Source organism: Pollachius pollachius, assembly GCF_949987615.1.
Source record: "Pollachius pollachius genome assembly, chromosome: 2".
NCBI classification, from domain to species: Eukaryota; Metazoa; Chordata; class Actinopteri; order Gadiformes; family Gadidae; genus Pollachius; species Pollachius pollachius.
The window spans coordinates 51,706,507-51,729,950 of NC_136935.1; the positions used below are offsets into that span (position 1 = coordinate 51,706,507).

Genomic DNA, 23,444 nt, shown 5'->3' on the forward strand with positions numbered 1-23,444 from the left:
GTGTGTGCGTGTGCGTGTGTGTGTTGGGGGGGCTCTCCAATAATTACGGATCACTCTTGATAAGGACAGGCTAATATAATAATACATTAATTAACACATTAATATGATATCATAATAAATTAATAAAATAGGCCTAATAATAATTAAATTCACAAACAGTTTTTAAGTGGAATTTTATTCCATTTTGACATTTCCTAAACATCAACTGAACCCACTTTGATGTTAAAGCAGGTGACATTACTTACATTATGTTCTGATCTGACCTCTTGTTGTTGTTCAATGTTCTTCAATCCCTGCAGCAAACATGTTTATTGGGCCTGATATATCCAAGTCATTCATACAATAAACACACATTGTTCACAATGTAATATCAGTTATGCCAACAATAGCCCCGCACAGTGTTTAGTTAGTGAGCCACATCTCATGAGGCTTCACAGGAGGGTCAGTGGTCATTGGGATTGGACCTTCACCTTGCTGATAAGAATAGATTTCCCTTGCTTCCTTGTAGGACCAGTGCGGCTCATTGTGTCCATGTCTCTCTGTCTTTCTCTCTCTGCTCGGACTTGTAAAGGAATATCTCAAACTCGTTAATCCTTTATGGATCTTCATTTTTCCTCTGGATGGATCACTATCAACACTCAATAACAAGCGATTGGACTAAACCTTAACAGCACAGACATAAATAGTTATTTTGATAGTTTGATATCACAGTATACTTTACCAGGTAAGCAGATGCTTTTTAATGGATTACATTTTATATGTGGCTTCTTTAATAATCAAAACAGTGATTTCAGATCTTCAGATAGATCTTATGGATGACAGATAATCAATACTACCCGCAAGAGGAGCATCTCCCTGGCCCTGCTCACGGAACCACAGATCCCCATGTCATTCAGATTGTGTCCTCTCCCGTTCCCGGGAGGTAACCCATCCACGCGGCTCTGAGAGGGTGAATTAATGATGACCTGTAAGAATGGGAGCTCAGCGTTGGGTTTCACAGGTTATCTATCACAATAGAGCCGTTCGCCGGGATAGACAGTCCACACCGAACCCTGAAGCTGCGTGGCTCTGGCTCGGTTTAAATTATAGGAGCAATCTCATCACCATCCGAGACCGTGAAGTCTACAGCTATTCAGCTTCCATGATTCTATTTTCTGCCTGGCCGTAACTATATTATTCCACTTACTGCTTAGAGCAACACACTTCTAGTGTGGACGGTTGGAGAGGAGCTGGAGAAGAAGCAGCCAGATCTACAGAGGAGCACTTCAGGAGATCGAGTAGCAGAGAGGGACCGACATCATGAGCCACTACAGCGACGGGTCCTTCTACAACCCGGCCTACCACGACAGTGATACCCTGGAGCTGGACAGAAGGTAGGCCGACGTCTTCTGACGGACACGGCGGTTGAGGTACTGAAGGTAATGAGGAACGCAGACATTAGTGGTCTGTGGTGTGGTCTCACCTGCAGGCTGAGAGATTGAATTGAAACAGTGGATTTGAGACAGTTGAATTGTAACTGTAACAAGTGAATGATTTTAGCATCAAATCAACGGTTCTCACCATTCACAGTTGTTAATTTCAGACAATATCTCAGTCTTATCGTTAGACCATTGCTTACACACTTTAAGTAGGAGCCTTTCCCCTATCTCAAGTTTCCCGTGTAGATAGATAACAGCCCCGCAGCAGTGGAAAACACAGGATCAAGTACAATACCATACAAATAATAAGTACTAATGAAAAACAAAAATAGATACTAAAGTAAATGCTTAAGTATACTCTAAACTTGTAAAGAACAACTGTACAAACCGGGCAATAGATGGTATAAACATTATGAATTATAAATTACATAGTGTAAAGTATAAAGTGTAAATTATAAAGTGGCTAAGTACTAGTACTTCACCGTATATTAAAGTGTATAAATGCAAATGCAAACAAATGTAAACAAAGAGAAGTGGCCCAGTGATCAAGTATATACTGTATACTGTATCTGATGATGATGTGTGGACCCCCCCCCCCCCAAAAAAAAAGACCCCCCTTCAAGCCCCAACACAGCAACCCCTACGTCCAGGACCTGCCCCCCCCCTGGCGGGCTGCGAGGGCCTCGGCGGTCTCCACGGTGACGGGCCCCAGGGCCAACGCGGACCCCTGGGAGGGCGGGGCGGGGGAGGGCCTGAGGGCCCTGGGAGCCCTTCCCCTGGGGCCCCAGTCGTCACAACACCAGGACCCCCACTGGCAGCGACTGCCCCGTAAGAAGGACCCTCACTCCTCCTCACTCTGCCTAGTTATTGTCATCCTCAACCTGGGGACGGCGTGCAGCTCAGGAGGCAGAGCGGGTCGGCTGGTAACCGGAAGGTCGCTGGTTCGATCCCCGGCTCCTCCTAGCCGAGTGTCGAGGTGTCCCTGAGCGAGGCACCTTAAAACCCTGACTGCTGCTGACGAGCTGGCTGTCGCCCTGCGTGGCTGACTCCTCTGTCGGTGTGTGAATGTGTGCATGAATGGGTGAACGTGAGGCAGTGTTGTAAAGCGCTTTGAGCGGACACTGGTTAGAACAGCGCTGTATGAGTGCAGTCCAGTCCATTTAAACCACCGGCAGTCCTTCCAGATACCTGTAGTCAAGGAGGCAGTATCGGGTTATAGACAGCTTACCAGATATCGGCATCGAACCTGGTTCCTTTTAGCTGGGAGTCACCCGAGCCAATATCTTTTGTCTAACAATGGCCATGAGGCCAGGATGCAAACTGTATGTAAAATGTGCTCCTTTATGCAGCAGTCGTCATGGCCCTGAGTGTCGCTATGTACATTTGTGTTGACGTGTACAACATGAACAAAGCATGTCTCCTCCCCCACTGCTCCAGAACACAGCTCGGTCCACGGCGATGGGTCCTTCCACGATGCCGCCGGTCTGTCCCGGTTCCCAGCCACCTTCTCAGGTACTGCTCCAAGCTTTTATGTTTGGCTGCTCTTCAACCATTATCACTGTCTCTCTGTCTTTCATCGATCTTTCTTTCTTTCTTCGTTCTCTTTCTTTCTTTCTTTCTTTCATTCTTTCTTTTTTTCTTTCTTTCTTTCTTTCTTTCTTTCTTTTTGTTGTCTGTATCTGAAGTGTAGCTATGGCAGAAGTGTACAAACAGACACAGACACACACACACACACACACACACACACACACACACACACACACACACACACACACACACACACACACACACACACACACACACACCATCATCATCTGTTATAAAAAAAATGTGAATTGGTTTGACTGGTGTTTGAAGGTTTTAAAGTTGAATGTTAATTATTATGCACAATATAATTGTTTATATAAATGTAACCTTAGGGTTTGAGTTATAAAAGGTTGTTTGGTTTAAAGGAGCAATTTGATTTGTAAGCTTCAATACATGCTTAAATAAAGAGGTCATCAAGGAAATACTTTCCTTTTCAAACATAAATGTTTTAGTGTTACAAGAAAGATGGACGTGATAAATTGATATAAACAAAACAACATAACAAAATAACCAAACTATTATTAGTTTACTAATACTTAGTGAAACTTATTGCTATCTTATCGCTGAAGTAACTATCATCTTAATGTAATGTGAGGTAAAGAAAATACTACTTGAGTTAATGGTTTCTTGGGCCTGTGTAACTATCTATAAGTTAAGGGTTCATTGGGCCTGTGTAACTATCTTTAAGTTAAGGGTTCATTGTGTAACTATCTTTAAGTTAATGGTTCCTTAGGCCTGTGCAGCAATTTTTAAGTTAAGGGTTCCTTCGGCCTGTGTAACTATCTTTAAGTTAATGGTTCCTTCGGCCTGTGTAACTATCTTTAAGTTAATCGTTCCTTAGGCCGTTGTATCTTTAAGTTAATGGTTCCTTGTGTTACTATCTTTAAGTTAATGGTTCCTTTGGCCTGTGTAACTATCTATAAGTTAAGGGTTCATTGGGCCTGTGTAACTATCTTTAAGCTAAGGGTTCATTGTGTAACTATCTTTAAGTTAATGGTTCCTTAGGCCTGTGCAACAATTTTTAAGTTAAGGGTTCCTTCGGCCTGTGTAACTATCTTTAAGTTAATGGTTCCTTCGGCATGTGTAACTATCTTTAAGTTAATCGTTCCTTAGGCCGTTGTATCTTTAAGTTAATGGTTCCTTGTGTTATTAGCTTTAAGTTAATGGTTCCTTTGGCCTGTGTAACTATCTATAAGTTAAGGGTTCATTGGGCCTGTGTAACTATCTTTAAGTTAAGGGTTCCATGGTGTGTAACTGTGTGTGTCCTTGTGTGTACAGCCAACATGACGATGCGGTTAAGGGGAATGAGGAGGATGAGTATGTTTCCAAATGGAGACCCCTCCCACCTGTCAATCACAGAGGGCGCCATCAGGAATGAGCTGGAGTACGGTAAGAGAACAGTAAACACCGTGACCAACTCAATGTTGGTCCATCATATGTGGCTGGTGGGTTGGCTGGTAACCGGAAGGTTGCTAGTTCGATCCCCGGTTCCTGCTAGCTGAGTGTCGAGGTGTCTCTGAGCAAGGCACCTCACCTTGACTGCTCCTGACCAGCTGGCTGTCCCTTGCGTTGTTGACACCGCCGTTGGTGTGTGAATGTGTGAATGAATGGGTGAATGTGAGGCAGTATTGCAAAGCGCTTTGAGAGGCCACCGGTTAGAATGGCGCAGTATAAATGCAGTTCCGTTTGTGCTATAAATGTGTGGTCTGTCTTGAGTCAGCCGTTCTCCACCAGCCTGTTCTCATATGCAGTGGCTGAAACAAAGGAAGAATAAAAAACGGCCAGGATGAAAGCTTTGTTTGTTTGTTTGCGGTTTCCAATGCAACAGAGGAGCAGAACTTGGTGAAAGAGCTGATAGCCGGTTCCACAAAGGAGCGCATTGAGGGCATCAGGAAACTCCCCATGACCTACAATGAGAAAAAACAAATCAGGTGGGTCAATGTTTCAGCTCCCGTTATGTGGGTTAATGATTACCACAGAGAGCAGTAAAACTACTTAAGCATGGATGAACAAACACTTAGACCGATTTCAATGACCTTGAGAGATCAGAAATTGTGCATTTCATTTCAACATGTTTATCAGCAGCGGAACCTGAGAATGCGCTGATGATTTGCCATCGCTGGCATAAAGATATATGGGGCCTGTAATCTGTAGAGATAATATCTCTGTCCTCATCTCCCCCAGGAACAGAGTGCTGGCCTCCAAGTCGTCCAAGAAGTCTCGCCACCTGTCCTGCCTTGCAGACTGGTCTGAGAGCATGTCGTTGGTGAGGAGCTTCACTATGCACACAAACCTCCTTCCCTTTAACCTCTGAAAACCTTTAACTTAACGGGAACATGGATGATTGTGACCTGTAAACAAAGTAAACTCAGTGTTGTCATAATAGTATTCGCCTCTAAATCAAATCCAACTTTATAAGGGCCTATATGTTTAATCACCATTATACTACAGTTAAATGTTAAATGAACTACATTTACACTGCGCTTTTCTAACCAGTGACTCAAAGCGCTTTACAATACTGCCCAACATTCACCCATTCATGGACACATTCACACACCGACGGCGGAGTCAGCCACGCAGGGCGACAGCCAGCTGGTCAGGAGCAGTCAGGGAGGGGCGTCTCGCTCAGGGACACCTCGACACTCCGCTAGGAGGAGCCGGGGATCGAACCAGAGACCTTCCGGTTACCAGCCGACCCGCTCTGCCTCCTGAGCCACATGTCACCCTGAGTTACATACCTGGATTCCAAAAGACCCATCGTCATTGGTCACGCCATAGATTCTGACCGGCGGAATGTCCCTCCAGTCTCTCCGTAGGTGTGGGTCGGGCGTGGCGGCGGCGAGGCAGGCCCTGGACCTGTGGCAGGGCACCATGAAGGAGGTCGGGGGCGTCTTCGGCTCCAGTGTCCTCTCCTACTTCCTGTTCCTCAAGTCGCTGCTCCTGCTCAACGTCTTCTCCTTCGTCATCAACTTCAGCTTCATCACCGTCCCCATGCTGGCCTACGACCACGTGCCCCGCGTGCCCCCCAACGTGACCTTCCAAGGCCTGGAGCTGCTCACTGGAGCGGTGAGTACAGCCCGCTACCACAGCCTCTATCACACCCTCTCTCACAGTCTCCACCACAGCCTCTACCACAGCCTCTACCACAGCCTCTACCACACCCTCTCTCACAGCCTCCACCACAGCCTCTACCACAGCCTCCACCACAGCCTCTACCACAGCCTCTATCACACCCTCTCTCACAGCCTCCACCACAGCCTCTACCACAGCCTCTACCACAGCCTCTACCACACCCTCTCTCACAGCCTCCACCACAGCCTCCACCACAGCCTCTACCACAGCCTCCACCACAGCCTCTATCACACCCTCTCTCACAGCCTCCACCACAGCCTCTACCACAGCCTCTACCACAGCCTCCACCACAGCCTCTACCACAGCCTCTACCACAGCCTCCACCACAGCCTCTACCACAGCCTCTACCACAGCCTCCACCACAGCCTCCACCACAGCCTCTACCACAGCCTCTACCACAGCCTCCACCACAGCCTCTACCACAGCCTCTACCACAGCCTCTACCACAGCCTCCACCACAGCCTCCACCACAGCCTCTACCACAGCCTCTACCACAGCCTCCACCACAGCCTCCACCACAGCCTCTACCACAGCCTCTAACACAGCCTCCACCACAGCCTCTAGCACAGCCTCTAACACAGCCTCTAGCACAGCCTCTAACACAGCCTCCACCACAGCCTCTAACACAGCCTCTACCACAGCCTCTACCACAGCCTCTACCACAGCCTCTACCACAGCCTCTACCACAGCTTCTAACACAGCCTCCACCACAGCCTCTAACACAGCCTCTAACACAGCCTCTAACACAGCCTCTACTACAGCCTCTACCACAGCCTCTACAGTTTAATGAATGAGATGCTTTCCTTCCCCAGGGCTACTTTAGATACACCGTCCTGTACTACGGCGCCTACAGTCCTGACTCCTTCATGGGCCTGCTGCACTACAACATCCAGCTGGCCTACTTCTTCACCATCGCTGCCTACATGGTGCTGTGTGGAGCTGCCGTCCTCTACAGGTCGGTCACCCCTAAAGAACGACCTTAACCCTAACCTTAACCCCTTAATCCTGACTCTAAAACCTTAACCCTAAACTTAACCTTAACCCAAAACGATAAAATAAATCCAATTACTGTCTTGTACTGTCTGCTGTGATAACGTAATTTACTGTTTGGGTAAGTACCTTTATGTATCTTGCATCTTACCTTATCTAACCCTAAACTCTCCCTTAACAGTCACCCTGACCTTACTCTTAACTATAAAACCCTTACCCTGAAACCCTGACCATTCCCTTAACCGTCAACCCCAACCTTACTCTTAACCATAACCCTAAACCCTAACCTTTCCCTTACCCCTCGTCATGCTGAAATCCCCTGTCGTGGGGTTAATGCTGATTCCAACCCTTTCCTTGCGTCCCCGGCGGCCATCTCATTTATAGTCTTTTCCCCTGTGCCTGTGTGTCCCGCAGCATGGCCAGCTCGTTCAAGATGAACTACGTCCTGTCTGACCCGGTGGGTGGCGGCTCCTGGCAGCTGCTCTGTTCCTGGGACTTCAGCGTGACCAATGAGAAGGCGGTGAGGCAGCGGAAGAACAACCTCCGCATCCAGCTCAAGGTAACCATGACGACCTGTCAGGGGACCACGCCAAGGTTGCGCTCATGGTAACCTTGTTCTCACTGTCTTTCCTCCCCTCTGCAGGAGAGTATGTCAGAGAGGAGCCAGGGGTCAGGCCTGACCCCCGCGGAGAAGATGAGGCACTTTGGCATCCACCTTGGTGCCTGGTTCATCTCCACCAGCATGGCCGTCGGGTGTGGAAGTGCCATCTACTTCCTCAGCCAGTACGAACAGCAGGTGATACAGCTCACTGAGGTGGAGACGCACTCGACATGGGAGCCGTCTCGTATCCTACAGCGGAGTTGACCTAGCGATCATTAGGGCTTGGCACTTGGTTCCATGAACATCCTTACTGTCCCGACAGAGATATATTGTTTTTTCTCTTTCTTCTGACAAATGTACTGATTGTGAGTCGCTTTGGATGAAAGCGACTGCTAAACGCCCTGAATGTAAATGTAAATGAGAGGGAGAAGGCCTAAAGGATGTTTACACTGCGATGTAATTGACCAATGACCGCCTCCATTTTGGAAGCAAAAAGCATTGGATTGTTAGTTTAGTGTGGGTGGTAAGGTTTTTTTTGTCATTAAGCTTGAAATGAGTCGTCATTCTTGGAATACATTGTTGTGTTCGAAACAATCAATTATTAACAACCAGTACTTGATCTCAAATGCTACTTAGGGAAACGGGAACCTTGATCGCTTCTGCTAAGTAGTAAACATCCCCTTTTGACTGTCGACTCACTGTAAGATGTGCGTCATGACTTTTGTCGTTAACACATATGCAGTGTATACTGATAAGAATTCCCTGCGTCACTCTGGTCAAAAACTCCCCTTCTCGCGGCTCTCGTCTCACTCTGCTCTCTGTCATGTGGGGCAGCAAGCGACCGACACGGAGGACTGGTCTCTGGCCCGCCAGGCCGAGACGCTGCTGGTGCCCTTCGTAGTCTCCCTCATCAACCTGCTGGTGCCCCTCTGCTACTCACTCTTCAACAAGTTTGAGCTGTACTCCAGCCAGCGCAGACAGATCTACGCTCTGATCCTCAGGTGGGACCGAGTGCTCTGCACTGACCCCAGAGCTGTTTGTGTCTGTGCTAGGGTAATGCATTGAGGAAAGCGCTCGGATGTAGAGTAGAGTTGCTCTGATACCGATACCAGTATCGGAAATTCCTCTGATTCAGAATGAGCAAATGCAGAGGTGGAAAGTCGGAATGGGTAACGCGTCATCTCCGACTTACGTGTGTTGGAAAAATATTGATGCTCAGGCTTTTCTACGAGAATGAAAAATGTCATATTATAATTATAGATTATAAATGTAAATTATCTACTTCTGCTGTATCGGTATATACTCGGTATCGGTATCGATAGTTCAGGAATCGGAATTGGTATCGGAAACGAAAAAACGGTACTGGAACATCTCTAATGTGAATGAGGTTCAACTGGATTTTGTTTGCTCAGTTGACTATAATGTGAACCATGACAAACTTTATCTTATCATAACCGTATGCAATTAATAACGGGGCATAATAGTGCAGAGTTCGACCCTTAGGACAGCCTTTTAATCTGCAAAGCTCAGTTTGATTGCTTGGGTGTGCAAAAACACAGTCCATGTCTTGTTATGATACCATAACTAACATAATCAGAGGGTGGTTATTCAGTATGGAAATGGAAGGAATTAGAAGGTACTACCATTAGAAGATTAAGTAATTGAAAAATATGAAAATGCTATAACATCGTTTTATCTCATCATCATCTCATTGAATATACACCATTACCATGGATAAAATAAAGAATGCTATTTTTCTTTTGTTTCCTCCAGAAATGTGATCCTCAAGATGTCCATCCTGGGCATCCTCTGCTACTTCTGGGTCAACGAAGTGGCCCACAAGTTCTCAGTACGTTTCACCCAGTTTGATTCCTAATCTATGCTCTAGTGGAGCCTAGCGAGGCGCGCTGAGTGAGGTGTCGTCTGTGTTTCAGTGCTGGGAGTCCATGGTGGGCCAGGCTCTCTACCGCCTGGTCGTCTTCGACTTCTTCTTCATGATGTTGGGTTCCTTCTTCGGAGAGTTCCTGAGCAAGTACGTTTCATGGTTGCAGTTCACAAAGCGTGAATGATGCTTAGTTGGGCGGCATGAGGCTCAGGAGGTAGAGTGGGTTGGCAGGTCACCGGAAGGTTGCTGGTTCGATCCCCGGCTGCTCCTAGCCGAGTGTCGAGGTGTACCTGAGCGAGACGCCCCCCCCTGACTGCTCCCGATGAGCTGGCTGTCACCCTGCTTGGCTGACTCCACCGTCGGTGTGTGAATGTGTGCATGAATGGGTGAATGTGTGCATGATTGGGTGAATGTGAGGCAATATTGTAAAGCGCTTTGAGTGGTCACTGGTTAGAAAACTGTGGTATTAATGCAGTACATTTACCATTTAGTCTCTATCCTCATCCTTAGACTGTGAGTGAGTTGCTGTAAGCCAACAGAACCTGATTTTATTTCAGGGTGATTGGGACTCGTTGGATCCCAGGCCTCGGGGTTCCAGAGTTTGACGTAGCGAGGAACGTTCTGGATTTAATCTACGCTCAGACGCTTGCTTGGTAAGATAACAACATCGAAACATAGCAACATGAACCAAAATAAACACAAATCCTTACCTCATTTATACAATGTATAAGTTGAATTTGTGTTCCTGTTCCTGTCAGGATTGGGATCTACTTTTCTCCTCTGCTGCCCGTCATCCAGATCTTCAAGTTTCTGGTTTTGTTTTACCTGAAGAAGGTAGGCTGGGTGTCTGGATGAGCGTAAGAGGAGCCTCCCTCTCTCCTCCCATTATCAGATACAGTGGCATGGGTGAGCATCTCTCACCACAGCCTGTTACAATGCCGCCCAGATGAATAAGTAATGGATCAAATCCTTTCATTACTCGGCTGTATCATCTACCAACCTGTCTGTCTGCTCCCTGCCAAACTGTGTGTCTGTCTGCCTACCCACCAGCCTAACTAACTACATACCTGCCCACCAACCACCTCTGAACCTGTTTTCTAGTTCTGTGTGTAACATATCAGTGTTTAAATATACCAGTGAGTTCTCTCTCTGCTCTACAGCTTGAGTTGTATCTGTGTTGAGTTTGATCTGTGCTCTACAGGTCAGCCTGAGTTTGATCTGTGCTCTACAGGTCAGCCTGAGTTTGATCTGTGCTCTACAGGTCAGCCTGAGTTTGATCTGTGCTCTACAGGTCAGCCTGACTTTGATCTGTGCTCTACAGGTCAGCCTGAGTTTGATCTGTGCTCTACAGGTCAGCCTGACTTTGATCTGTGCTCTACAGGTCAGCCTGACTTTGATCTGTGCTCTACAGGTCAGCCTGATCCAGAACTGCCAGCCCCCGCGGCGGGTGGGCCGGGCGGCGCAGATGAAGACCATCGTCATCGCGCTCCTCTTCTTCCCCTCCTTCGTGGGCTCGCTGTCCCTGGTGGCGTACACCACCTGGAGGTACTGGAGAGGGTCAGAGGTCAGAGGTCAGGGGTCAGGGGGCTCGCTGTCCCTGGTGGCGTACACCACCTGGAGGTCCTGGAGAGGGTCATGAGGGTCACAGGTCAGAGGTCAAAGGTCAGGGGTCAGGGGGCTCTCTGTCCCTGGTGGCGTACACCACCTGGAGGTCCTGGAGAGGGTCATGAGGGTCACAGGTCAGGGGTCAGGGGCTCAGCCCGCTAACGCACCCACCATAAAGGAAACACGCTTTGTGGAGACACAGGTTGGATTCCCTCCTGTGGTCTTAGCTGCATCACTCCATTCCTGAGCATTTCTTTATCAACAGCAGCAAAAACATTCATAGCAGTTTCAGGCAGAGGAAAAGTGTCTTCAGACAGGGGCTGACTTACATTCAGTATCACAGGGTTTAGATCCAACCTGACTGTGGTTATAATGTCTCTGAAAAGTGCTGCAAACTCTTCGCTTTTTGATGGTGAGTTGATTTCCCTCCCTCGTCCTGCCTATAAAAGCTTAGGAGTGAAAGCCCTTTAAATACACATTATAAAGAATTGACTGGTCAACCTATTACTGTAAGACCACAATGGCCCGCCTTGACATCTCCGCTGTTTGGGATCTTTCTCATGTGACTGTCGCCTCACATCCTGTTGTGTGTGTTCGTTGTTCTGATTGGCAGCTTGACCCCTTCCCGACACTGCGGTCCTTTCAAGGGCCTGGACAATACCTTCAGTGTGGTGGGGGTCTGGATGAACAGCCTGGAGGGGGTCCCTGCTGGCGCATGGGCCGTCTGGGTCTACGCCAACGTGGTCCGCAGTGAGATCTTCTACTTCCTGGTCACCATCATCGTCCTGTGAGTCACAATGCCCTGACACTACCGGCACTTAGTGTCAGTATGTTTTGGCCAAAGAGGGAGTTTCAGAGGCAGTATAATGTGTATGTAGAACATACAAATATATATAATATAAACCATACTAATATAAATCATAATTTTTAATTAAATATGATTCAAAACAATTTTATAATAAAGCACCAAATTGCACCCATTGATTGAATCTGTGTGTCTGTTTTTTTGTTGAGGATTTGGTGAATCATTTATTTTCGATGAATGAACTGATTCATCTGCCTGCTGTCTGTTCTAGGTTTATCACGTTCGTCTTCTGGCAGGTCACCCAAGGTCGCAAGCTACTCATTCTGCTGCTGAGGCAGCAAATCATTAATGTGAGTGTGTTGGTATTCTGCTCTCTCCTACTTCTGTCACTTAAACATAACGCGCTTCAGGTTTCAGCGTTTTCTACCCATTTATCGTTCTTCCTTCGCCCTACTCCCCCCTTCTTTTCTAGGAAGGAAAAGACAAGACCTTTCTGCTTGACAAACTTCAGGCTCTTCAGAAATCTCATCCCACTCAGCATTCAAAGTCCAAGATCAAGAAACAGGTTGGTCTCTCCTGAGTCTGTTTACGGGCGTTTATTACCTATAGCCCACGGCTCAGCATTACTAATAAAGTGGCAGTAGCTTTTTAAGTTGCTTTGGGCAAAAGCGTCAGCAAAAAGCCCCTAAATGAAGAAAAAAATAATTAACCCGGCCGCAAACCTCCCTCCCTCCCTCCCCTAAGCGGCGTTCCGGCGGCTCCTCCACGGGCGTGAGGTCCAACTCCAACGCCATGGTGCAGACCTTCCTGGCCGTTGAGCAAGGCAGCAGAGGGAGCTACGCCCGGGACCCCCCAGCTCCCTCGCACCTCTCCACCAGCTTCCAGAGGATCCCCCTCCCGTCGGAGCGCCAGTCCTCCTCCGACGGGCTGGGGCTGACCGCAAGGGCGGGGCAGTGGACCCCCCACGCCTCAGACCCGCCGGTCCAGCCCCTCTGGACACCCCCCTCAGCGGACCCGCTGGTCAGGGTGATGCGGGCCAGGGACGACTACGACGGACCCCCGGTCCCCCTGGACGACGGGTCCTCCTCCACCTCCGGGGTCATGATGCAGGTGATTGAGGCCAGGAGGAGGGCGGAGGGGGGCGGGGGTCCGAGGGCCCCAGAGAGCTCAGGACCCGGCTCCTCCAGTGCGCTGATCCAGGCCATGCTGGCCCGACAGCAGGCGCAGAACGAGTACGACGACGGGTACTGAGCCAGCCGGGCTCCATACCAACTCTACCAGCGGTGGGGACTAGACTGTCTGGGCTCCATACCAACTCTACCAGCGGTGGGGACTAGACTGTCTGGGCTCCATACCAACTCTACCAGCGGTGGGGACTAGACTGTCTGGGCTCCATACCAACTCTACCAGCGGTGGGGACTAGACTGTCTGGGCTCCATACCAACTCTACCAGCGGTGGGGACTAGACTGTCTGGGCTCCATACCAACTCTACCAGCGGTGGGGACTAGACTGTCTGGGCTCCATACCAACTCTACCAGCGGTGGGGACTAGACTGTCTGGGCTCCATACCAACTCTACCAGCGGTGGGGACTAGACTGTCTGGGCTCCATACCAACACTACCAGCGGTGGGGACTAGACTATCCGGGCTCCATACCAACCGTACCACAATAGGCCGAATGGGGAAGATGGGAGATATGCAGAAGTCAATGATTTCTGAATAAATCTCACTTTGCAATATAGTTCATATTTATAGTTAATTAGTTAGTTCATGTATTATATTGATCTATAAGAACACAGAGAACCGGTTTCACGTGCATTTCTATGAAGTTAATAATTTCTGTTTGTGAGCGAAGAACAATTTTGATAAATCTCTTCATCCATTTATTTACCTAAATGGAGTAACTTTTTATATGAAACTAATAAATTAATCCTATTTATGACCTATTTCTTTCTTGCAATGAAGGCTTGTGCCTTTGAAGGATGGGATTAATGTTTCCCTAATTAGTCATGTTTTTTAAATGAATGATAAAAAAATGCTTATACTGTCCATGGTTTCAATTAAAAAGAAAACAACATTCCCAATGTCCTTAATTGTCTGTGAAACTGAACCCCTAAATGCTCGTTGCTCCTGTCTACTCCAAGTGGTTTCGAACTGAGTCGTGCCCTCTGAGGCTTTATGTCTCTTCCTTAAAACGCTTCTTAAGTTAAATGACCAAACGGACGGGTGTCCTAATGGCTGTGACCGTAATTCTGATGTATTATCAGAGACCCGTGCGTCACCACAGTTAATACATAGCGAGCGTTGCATTTCTCGATACTACGCTGCCCTCTGCAGGACAACACACGCACAACAACATGGTTGCTGCTTCCAAAGGTTGGATGGTTGAACGATCACCCAGTAAGATGATGACTCTATCCACATTATGAAAAGTATGCAGAACCCAATAATGTTTTTTTACTGTAAAATTAAAGGTATAATTTTATTCATGAATATAGATACGTCGTCAATCGCCCTTTTTTGTCTTTGTAAATATGATGCGCGCAGGCACGGTATAGACAGCAAACAGTTGAGGTTTATTTAACAGATTACAAATACTATTTACACCCTCCTTTGATGAGTCACAAGATGAGGGGTTTCATTGAAGTGCAGTGCATCTAAACTGTGTTTTCTAAAGTGTGTAAGGCTTACGGCGTCGGTATACACGGAGAGACTTGAGCGTATGAGTGAGATGTGTTCGTCTTTACGGTGATTCCTTCAAACAGTTCCAGCCCTACAGCCCGGCCACACAAAGATCCTGCCCACCCTCTCTCCACATGGGACTTGTAGTTCTATTGTCCACCCAATGACTACAAATCAGTCTCTGCAGCAGTTGGTGTCCAGCTTCCCAGGGGGAGGAGGGGGGGGGGCTGAACCAGAGTCACTAATGGCTTCAGAAATCCCTCGACGCAATCATGCCAAACCAGGGGATGAATGACCTCACGAGCCTGGGAGGAGGGATGTTACGACCGGCGACACTGCCCCCACCACAGCTCCGTCACCCCAGACGTTACGACCGGCCCCGCTGCCTTTACTCCACCTTCCCGCTCAGCACTGCTCCTCGCCCAGCGACCCCGTGGTGTCGCTCAGGTCCAGGGAGGGGGAGCCGTGCGCGGGGGAGCGCCGGCTGCCCTTGGGGGTCTGGCCGGGGTAGTCGTCCACGTCCTTGGAGATGGAGCGCAGGCCGCGCTCCCTGAAGTAGCCGAAGGCCTCGCGGGCCTGCTCCTCCCGCAGGCTCTGCTCGAACGTCTTCCTCTTGTGCCGGAACTCGATGACCGTCTTGGTGTAGGAGTTGAGCGTGGTGACGGAGGCGCCCATGCAACAGGTGAACGAGCCCCACGCCATGCTGGGGACGGGGGGGAGAGGGAGGGAATCAGGGAGGAGAACCACAACAACATCATATGCTCTGGCAGGCCGCGCCACTCTTCCACTCGCTGGGTTTAAACTCTTGGCTGCGGGGATATACCGAACGCTGCCAGGCCGCAGCGACCAATCCCACGCTCACTCTTGACATATATTCGTTCATATTTGTTTATCTTCAACGCTGGTTAAATATATCTGATTGACGGGGATTAATGTAAATGTTAAGCTCCCCCCCCCTCCCTCCCCCACGGTCCATCACACGTCGGCGAGACGGGTCAATCGATTCATAATCTCGTCGGCCCGTTCTCCGGGCGTCTCTTCCACGCATCGACGTTAAAGCGTCACGTGACCTCTTGGCTGAGATACATTTTTAACATACGGTGCCTCATTGTGGACGGGTGAAATTTTATACCCTTACGCAATTCCAATCACGCCTGTATCGGGGCTTTGTGGCGGCTAAAGCCTAATCCCGGCGTGACATGGGAGCAATAGGCCGGTCTCATCAGAGGCCTGTGATAGGATGAGGTGAGAGGACAGAAGACGGCCGGACGCTGTGGTGTCTCTGGGGGCTTTCCCCATGGAAGTGGTGGTGGCGGTGGTGGGGGTATATGGTAAGAATTGCATTTATCCAGTGCTTTTCTAACCAGTGGTCACTCAACGCGCTTTACAATACTGCCTCACATTCACCCATGGTGGTGGTGTTGGAGCTGGTGGTGGTTAGGGTGGTAGTGGTGGGGGAGGGGGTGGTGGTGTTGAGGTGGTGGTGGTGTTGGGGGTGGTGGTGTTGATGGTGGTGGTGGAGGGGGTGGAGGAGAGGTTGGTGGTGGTGGTGGTTCTGGTGGAGGTGGCGGTGGAGTTGATGGTGGTGGAGGTGGTGGTGGTGGTGGGGGTGGAGGAGGTGGTCATGGTGGTGGTGGTGGTGGTGGTGGAGGTGGAGATAGTGGGGGCGGTGGTGTCGCCTGCGAGTGACCTACCAGAAGGACCAGCCGTAGTCCCAGTTGTAGGGCCTCCAGTCGGCCGGGCCCAGGCTCACCGTGGCCTGGAACACCTGGGTGTACATCATGTGGGCCACCATGCCCAGCAGGCCTGCAGGCGTGGACAGTGTTAGACGCACCGGCGGCTACGGTATCACGTGCCTGTGGACACTGTTACGTATTTTAAGCACAAAAGCTGCCCACACATAGCCACTAGGAAGTAGGATCGAACACATAAGCTGTAATTACCATACATAGCCACTAGGAAGTAGGATCGAACACATAAGCTGTAATTACCATACATAGCCACTAGGAAGTAGGATCGAACACATAAGCTGTAATTACTATATATAGCCACAAGGGGGGCAGGACCCGACATATAAGCTGCAACAACTATTCCAGCCACAGATGGCAGCACCTTTAGACAGGTGAGGAGGGCGGAGCCAATATGTCACATAGGCCACGCCTACTCGGTATTAAAGCAGGGCCTGGAGCTAACGAAATCAGAAACATCCGGCAGTCCATACTTGGGAGTTAGGTACAGAGGCCTGCTGTTTGTCGCTCACAGGCGTGTCCATACAATTCTCCTCCTTTTGCTTCATAGTTACCATAGCGAAATACTTTAACAAATAAAGTGAGTTAAAAGCGATCCGGATTAGACTACTTTCTTCAAGAACGCGGCAACACACAAAAGGTACATGAGACAGAACATGCAAGCTTGCAGCCATACAGGGCTAGACACACGTGCCTGCACACATACAGATACTGCGTCATGCACCGCTGGACTCAGTCAGTCAGTCAATCAGTCAGTCAGTCAGTCAGTCAGTCTCTCTCACAGGTGCCTGACCAGGCGATGGTGAGCAGCCCCGTTGCAGCGGCCATCTTGAAGGAGATTTCTCCATCCTAAGGGACTCTGGTTTTATTTTTGGAGATTTTATCAAGAGGTTAATACCCCTTAAATCCACTGATGACTCTCCCTCTTATCCTCTTCTCAGCCACAAGTTTTTTCCAACCGATTCGCGGCGCATTGCCAGTCGCTCGGCTTTCCACCAGTAAATTCCGTCGCCGCCTCGTGTTTATATTTACATCGGTTAGAAACCATTCAACAAAATCCTCAGCAAACAGAGCGCGGCTTGGTGGAAATATCCAAACACAACACAAGAAAGCCATGATGAACTTTCACGAATTCAATAATGAGTACAGCATTTTATATGTATTTGTATACAGGGAATGGGTTAACCTAACGATTGTTGAATATCTGTCTGAGGGACGGTTTGTCCTCGGAATTTATCAAGTAACTTTATTTATTTAATTGTCAGAAAATAAATGAAATCTCAAAGTGCACATTCTGCCAAAGATTGATAAAAACCGATCAGATGATCAGAAGATTCAAAATAAAAATTAAATTAATTTTTTTACAGTTGTTCCGATACCGATATCAGTATTGCAAATTCCTCCGATACAGCCTAAATGCAGTATCGTGTATTGGCATGTCCACTCGCCGATCCGATACCATCACGTTGAAAAAAGTGAAAAAAGAATTGTCAACAGTTAGTGAACCGACTCTACATTGCTGTCATCGAGGGGGAACCCTTCAATAAGAACAAGTGCTAATAGTAGTTACAATGCTAGATAGTGTATCTGTAAATACTCGCTATCGGCTGATACTCAAGTATTGGAATCGGTATCAGGAAGGAAAAATTTGCATCGGAACAGCTCTAGAATTTAGTAAGGCAAAAAAATGGAATACCTGAGAGAACAGTGAAGATGGCGGCGAAGGCGTTGAGCTTGAGTCCGTCGATGATGTTGCTGGAGTGGACCAGCTCCAGACACATCAGGCTGAAGCCCACCATGAGCAGAATGATGTACAGCATCTCCGACACCAGCGACAGCCACAGGATGCCTGTAACACAACCAGCAGCTGGTCACTAGAGCTGATCCCACACCGATACCAGGATCGGAAGTTCCTCCGATACTGGTACCATCGGTATCGGCGAGTACGCAAGTCTATCGGCCGATCCGATAACATCACGTGACTCCTTTACTACCCAGGCAGAGAACTTCACAAACACTACGGTGTTAGCTGCGTTCGCTAGCGGTCAGAGGTGGAAAGTCTGAATGAGAAACGCGTCATCTCCGACCTACGTGCATTCAAACTAATTCGAAAAAAGCATGAATGCTCACGCTAAACTAGAAGAATACAAATGTATTATTATAATTACAGATTATAAATTATATAAAAATATAGATAAATTGTCGACGGTAAGTGAACCGACAATACATTGTTGTAATCGAAAGAGAACCCTTCCATAATAAGAAGTGCTATTAGTAGTTACAATGCTAGACGCTCTATTGGGATATACTAGGTATCGGCCGATACTCAAGTTCAGGAATCTGAATCAGTATTGCGAAGGAAAAAAAAGGTATCGGAACATCTCTACTGGTCACGATCCCACATGCACTACAAGAAAACAGTCTAATATATAAAACATCTTCATTACATAAAACCATTCTCTGGATGCAGCAGAAGTCATGAGTCGCTTAATAAACCAAGCCTAATGGTGTGCGACCGAAACGACACATCTATTTTGCATAACGAGCTTGGTGGAGTTCTGATATGTTCCCGTTTTGCCCTGAGACGATTGAGCTGTTTCATATTCATAACCGACGACATTGTGTGAAACTGAACAGAATCCAATCCCACAACAGAGGAATGCCAGTCTGGGTGTTAAGCAGCTAAACGTTGTTCTAAACTCTTCCAGAGTCTGCGTTCTACACCTCAGGCCTGCTGCCTCTCCACTCCCACCAACACCAGACCTCCATTTAGTGGATGTTGGCGAGGAGCACTTTGGTGAGAGCTGAATACTAATGCATCAGCCGCTAGACGCCGTTTCATCTTTCTATAAATCCAGCCTGACTAATATATCCCCCTGCAAAGTAAACAAAGCTGCCACCATATTTCTCTTGTGACGGGAAGGGAAAGGAAAACTTTTTGAAAGGTCAGGCTGAGTTTTGATCTTGAAAAATGGTTTGACGTGTATGAAAATAAGTTCAAGTAGAAATAAGAGGGTGTGTACTGAATACTAAGTGGTTACCTGATGAACTCAGGTCAGCCAAAATAGGTTTATACAGATAAAGACACACATGACTGCACAATGTTTCTATTAATATGCTTTCTGAATTCTTAAATAAAATAAATCATCTCCCTTTCAGCTTTTCCTGACTGTATGTGTGGGTGGTCCTGGAGTCACATTATTTTAAACAGGCCTTAGACCTATTTAAAGAGGTAATCTCAAAAGGTTTTCATCTAAACAAAAGTCTGTGAAGTCACTATCTATCACCGAATGAGGTCTGGTGATTGGGCCTCTGGCCAACTGATGAACCCACTGGCACTTAAAAATTGTACTTAGCATTGTGCAGCGTCTTACCCTAGCTGTCTCTGTTGTATACGGGGAATGGGTTAACCTAGTGATGGTTAGTACTTGGTTCTATGAATATCCTTACTGTACTGACAGAGATATATTGTCGTTTCTCTTTCTTCTGACAAATGTACTTATTGTAACTCGCTTTGGATAAAAGCGTCGGCTAAATGCCCCGAATGTAAATATAAAAGAGGAGAAAATGAAACAAGACATTAGGGCATGAATCTCACCTTTCTCTGAGGCTGGGGCCAAATCGATGAAGCTTCTGCATTCCTCACCTGCAAAGGTAAAGAAACTAGTCACATAAAGGTGTTTACGCCACACTGTTAGGTTATAGTAAATGGACTGCATATATACCCTGTTTTCCTAACCAGTGTCCAGCCAGCTCGTCAGAAGCAGGAGGAGTGAGGTGGACGACTCGTCACTCAGGTAAGAGGTACTAGCAACTAGCTAGCAAAGCCGCTCTACCTCCTGAGCCACATGCCATCCCTTTGGTACGTTAAAGGCTGTGTGTCTGTCTCTTTAGAGGAGGGAGACTTTGGTTCAGAAGATCACATTGAACTAGCTTGGTATTAACAGAAGGAGTCTTCAGAGTCCAGAGCACTATAGATTGATGAGCACACTCAGTGCCAAACCAGTGTCATATTAACTCTTGTCAAATTCAGTGTCGCCTTGAAAGCGATTGCTTTCAAGGCGTGTATAAACTCACACACAGAGTCAGTGTCAGACAGTGCAGGCCAACGCTTCTGATTTACATCCACCATCATTGTCCATGTATAAATATATAAATTAAAAGCATATAGAACGATCAGAAACGTGGATGTTTTTTTGGCCATTTTGCCATCTTTCGGCCCAAACTCCCATCACCCGATACTAAATACGCGACGTCTGTTTCTCAAGCAGCTTAGGAGAACGCATAATAGCAACTTGGAACATTTGAGTTTTTTCCCTCCCGTCCGGAGCAGTCCCTGCAGAGTGTGAGGGACCGGATTGCTGGTAGATGGAACGCTTTAATCAGGTAGAATAGGGCAAGCAACAGCTGCTTTGAGGGAAAAACTCATCAAGGCTTTGGGTTACGTAATCCATTAACTCAAGCTGTCTCACTCCCCCAATCAGGCGCTCCCAAGCAGCTACTTGATGACATAGAGATATCCCGGGCGATGTACTTGGTATGTACTCGGCATGTGTATATATTCTATTTCATTATAATATTAGAAATCAACATCACTTGTAAAGCACCACAGCAAACTGCTGCAGAGCTGTCCGTATGTTGCTTAAAGCGAGGTGTGGGCCTGCGTGATAAAAACGAGGCGGGCAAAAAAAAAGTTGGATCGTGTTGAGAAGGATGCGACCTCATCACACCCTGCCCGTGTTCGAGTCTGACCCTGAGACGCACCCGGCCTCGTAAGCTGCTGAATTTAGGTTCGTCCCGCGACCTCGTCGCTCGATGTGATTAAACCACTTCTCTGCACGTCCGCCAGCCGACTGATGCTGTGTGTGTGTGTGTGTGTGTGTGTGTGTGTGTGTGTGTGTGTGTGTGTGTGTGTGTGTGTGTGTGTGTGTGTGTGTGTGTGTGTGTGTGTGTTCTAGTTTTAAAAAGGTTCCCTTACTAAAATAATTTGAAATAAAGTAATGCATCATCCAAAATAAGAGATTTTACATTAAATGAAAGCCTGTAAAATAACCATGGACCACAAGCAATTGTTCTTTTTAATTATAAGGCTATATGTTACTTATATTTGTATATGTCAAATGCACAGCAAATTGTGTTTTCTGAAAGGTATAAGCCTCTACTAAGCCATAATCCATAACTTATTTGAGTGTTTCACTGTACAGGCCTAGGCTATAAGACTGCAGAACTGCAGAAAAAATATCTGTAATTAATGATGCCATCATACCCAATATACGATAACATATGGTATCCCCCTTATCCAGTCCAAAAATAATCACAATACAAATTAATTAGTGCATATTAAAAGTGTCATATATTACAGTAAATATTTGACTTTCCACTGGAGACCAGAGGAGAAGGACCTCAGACCTCTAGGTCGCTCCACCCTGATAACGTGAAGAACCCGAACATCTTACGTTCGTCGTTGATGTTCTCCTCGCAGGAGAACCAGATCCCGGTGTGGAACTGTCTGAAGAGGAACCGGTCGTCGCCGGTCTCCCAGCTGTAGACCACCTTGTTGGGGTCCGTCTCGTTCACCCCGTAGTCGATGCACTGGTGCGTCCGAAGCTTGGAGCACTTGGGCTTGGGGACTCTCTGCGTCCCGACGCACCAGTAGGTGGTGATGAACGCTGTGATTGAGAAGAAAAGAGCCAAGAAGTTCAACCCCACGGAGATCAACGCCCTGCATTTACGCGTGGTCTTCATGGTCCATGAAGAAGATCCAGGCGCCCCAACAAGTTCATGGGTGCAAAGAGGACCGATCTTTACGCACACCGAAACTAATTCCCATTGGGAAATAAAAGTGAAATACACTGTTGATTTTAGCACAGCTATGATGTCCAAACGTCTCCCTCTGTACACAGACGTCACGCAGGGACCAGTGCGATCCTCGGCGTTGTGCCGTCGTTCGCCACAAGTCCTTCAATAAAGGTTTATTTCCCACGAGTTAGGCGAGGAGAGGATCCTGACTTGTCGTTATCCCGGTCTAACTCCACACAACTTCCGGTATCTTAATTCCCATAAGCTATCTGCTTCAGTTAGCAGTCCACGGCTTGCTGAGGAAATATTGACAGCACATTTTCCGAAACATGTAAGGGAAACCTTTCTTCCTCTGCCGGAAGTCCATTTCCCTCGTCTCTCGCTGCTATTAACCCATGTTAATGAAAGTCCCGCCCTCTTTCTCGAAATAAAGCCGATGCATGGTGCATGCTGTTCCAGGTGGGATGAGAGAGCCTGAGAGGGAGGATGCGCAGAGTGGACCCGTCCCGCCTTGGTGGTCTCTTGATTGGGCACTTGATTGTGATGAGGATCCGGCAGGACGCGGGACCCCCACCACGTGTTCATAGCTCGATAAAACACTAAACGAAACAAATAACATTAAATGACGAATGCAAAAAAAGTTTTTCAAAGACACTTTTCACCTGTTGGATACAATATCATGATGCATTTAATTGTACTTCAGTCCTGTACGATTCATTCGACTTTCAGAACAATTTTGTTTGGATTGATTGATTACCAACCAATTAGAGAGAATCAGACCAGCGAAGATTCGGGCTGAGATTAAAGAGTCGGAGGTTGAGGGAACATTTCGGTTCTAAATTAAATTCAACTAAACCTGTCGGCGATAAGATGTGTGGATCCATCTTAACGAAACACATGAGGGAGGCTGCTTAGCCTTTTGAAAATGTAAAATTGAAATGATTTAGCATGAGATCTATTTCAAATAGGCCTATTATATATAAATGGAAATAAACCTTTTCTTTATACATCTAAACGTAAACACATAACGTATTTATCAGTCGACTGTGCATCGACACATATTTATATAATGACAGTGTGTCACACGCCACACCACACATTACATAAGTCTATCGGCCCATCGCCAGAGAGGATTTCTTCAGCGTCGGACAAAAACTGATCGGATTTGATAAAAGATAACAAGACGACACAT

General features: G+C 47.4%; 2 protein-coding genes across 2 annotated transcripts; one reads left to right on the forward strand and one right to left on the reverse strand.

Annotated features, from left to right (window-relative positions):
- Positions 1-1,299: 1,299 nt before the first annotated feature.
- Positions 1,300-13,274, forward strand: tmc5 (transmembrane channel like 5; the record flags this gene model as incomplete). The annotated part of the gene is made up of 20 exons (XM_079728856.1): positions 1,300-1,373; positions 2,029-2,246; positions 2,856-2,930; positions 4,284-4,394; positions 4,834-4,936; positions 5,190-5,271; positions 5,811-6,071; positions 6,950-7,092; positions 7,542-7,686; positions 7,771-7,923; positions 8,563-8,729; positions 9,502-9,577; positions 9,663-9,760; positions 10,171-10,266; positions 10,372-10,447; positions 11,025-11,158; positions 11,832-12,005; positions 12,295-12,373; positions 12,496-12,588; positions 12,768-13,274. 20 exons carry the CDS (start codon positions 1,300-1,302, stop codon positions 13,272-13,274), a joined length of 2,865 nt encoding a protein of 954 aa, XP_079584982.1.
- A 1,836-nt stretch (positions 13,275-15,110) lies between these two features.
- On the reverse strand, positions 15,111-22,198 carry gsg1l (gsg1-like; the record flags this gene model as incomplete). Its single annotated transcript, XM_079758871.1, has 5 exons — positions 15,111-15,408; positions 16,400-16,511; positions 18,150-18,302; positions 20,052-20,099; positions 21,910-22,198. 5 exons carry the CDS (start codon positions 22,196-22,198, stop codon positions 15,111-15,113), a joined length of 900 nt encoding a protein of 299 aa, XP_079614997.1.
- Between the last annotated feature and the right edge of the window lie 1,246 nt (positions 22,199-23,444).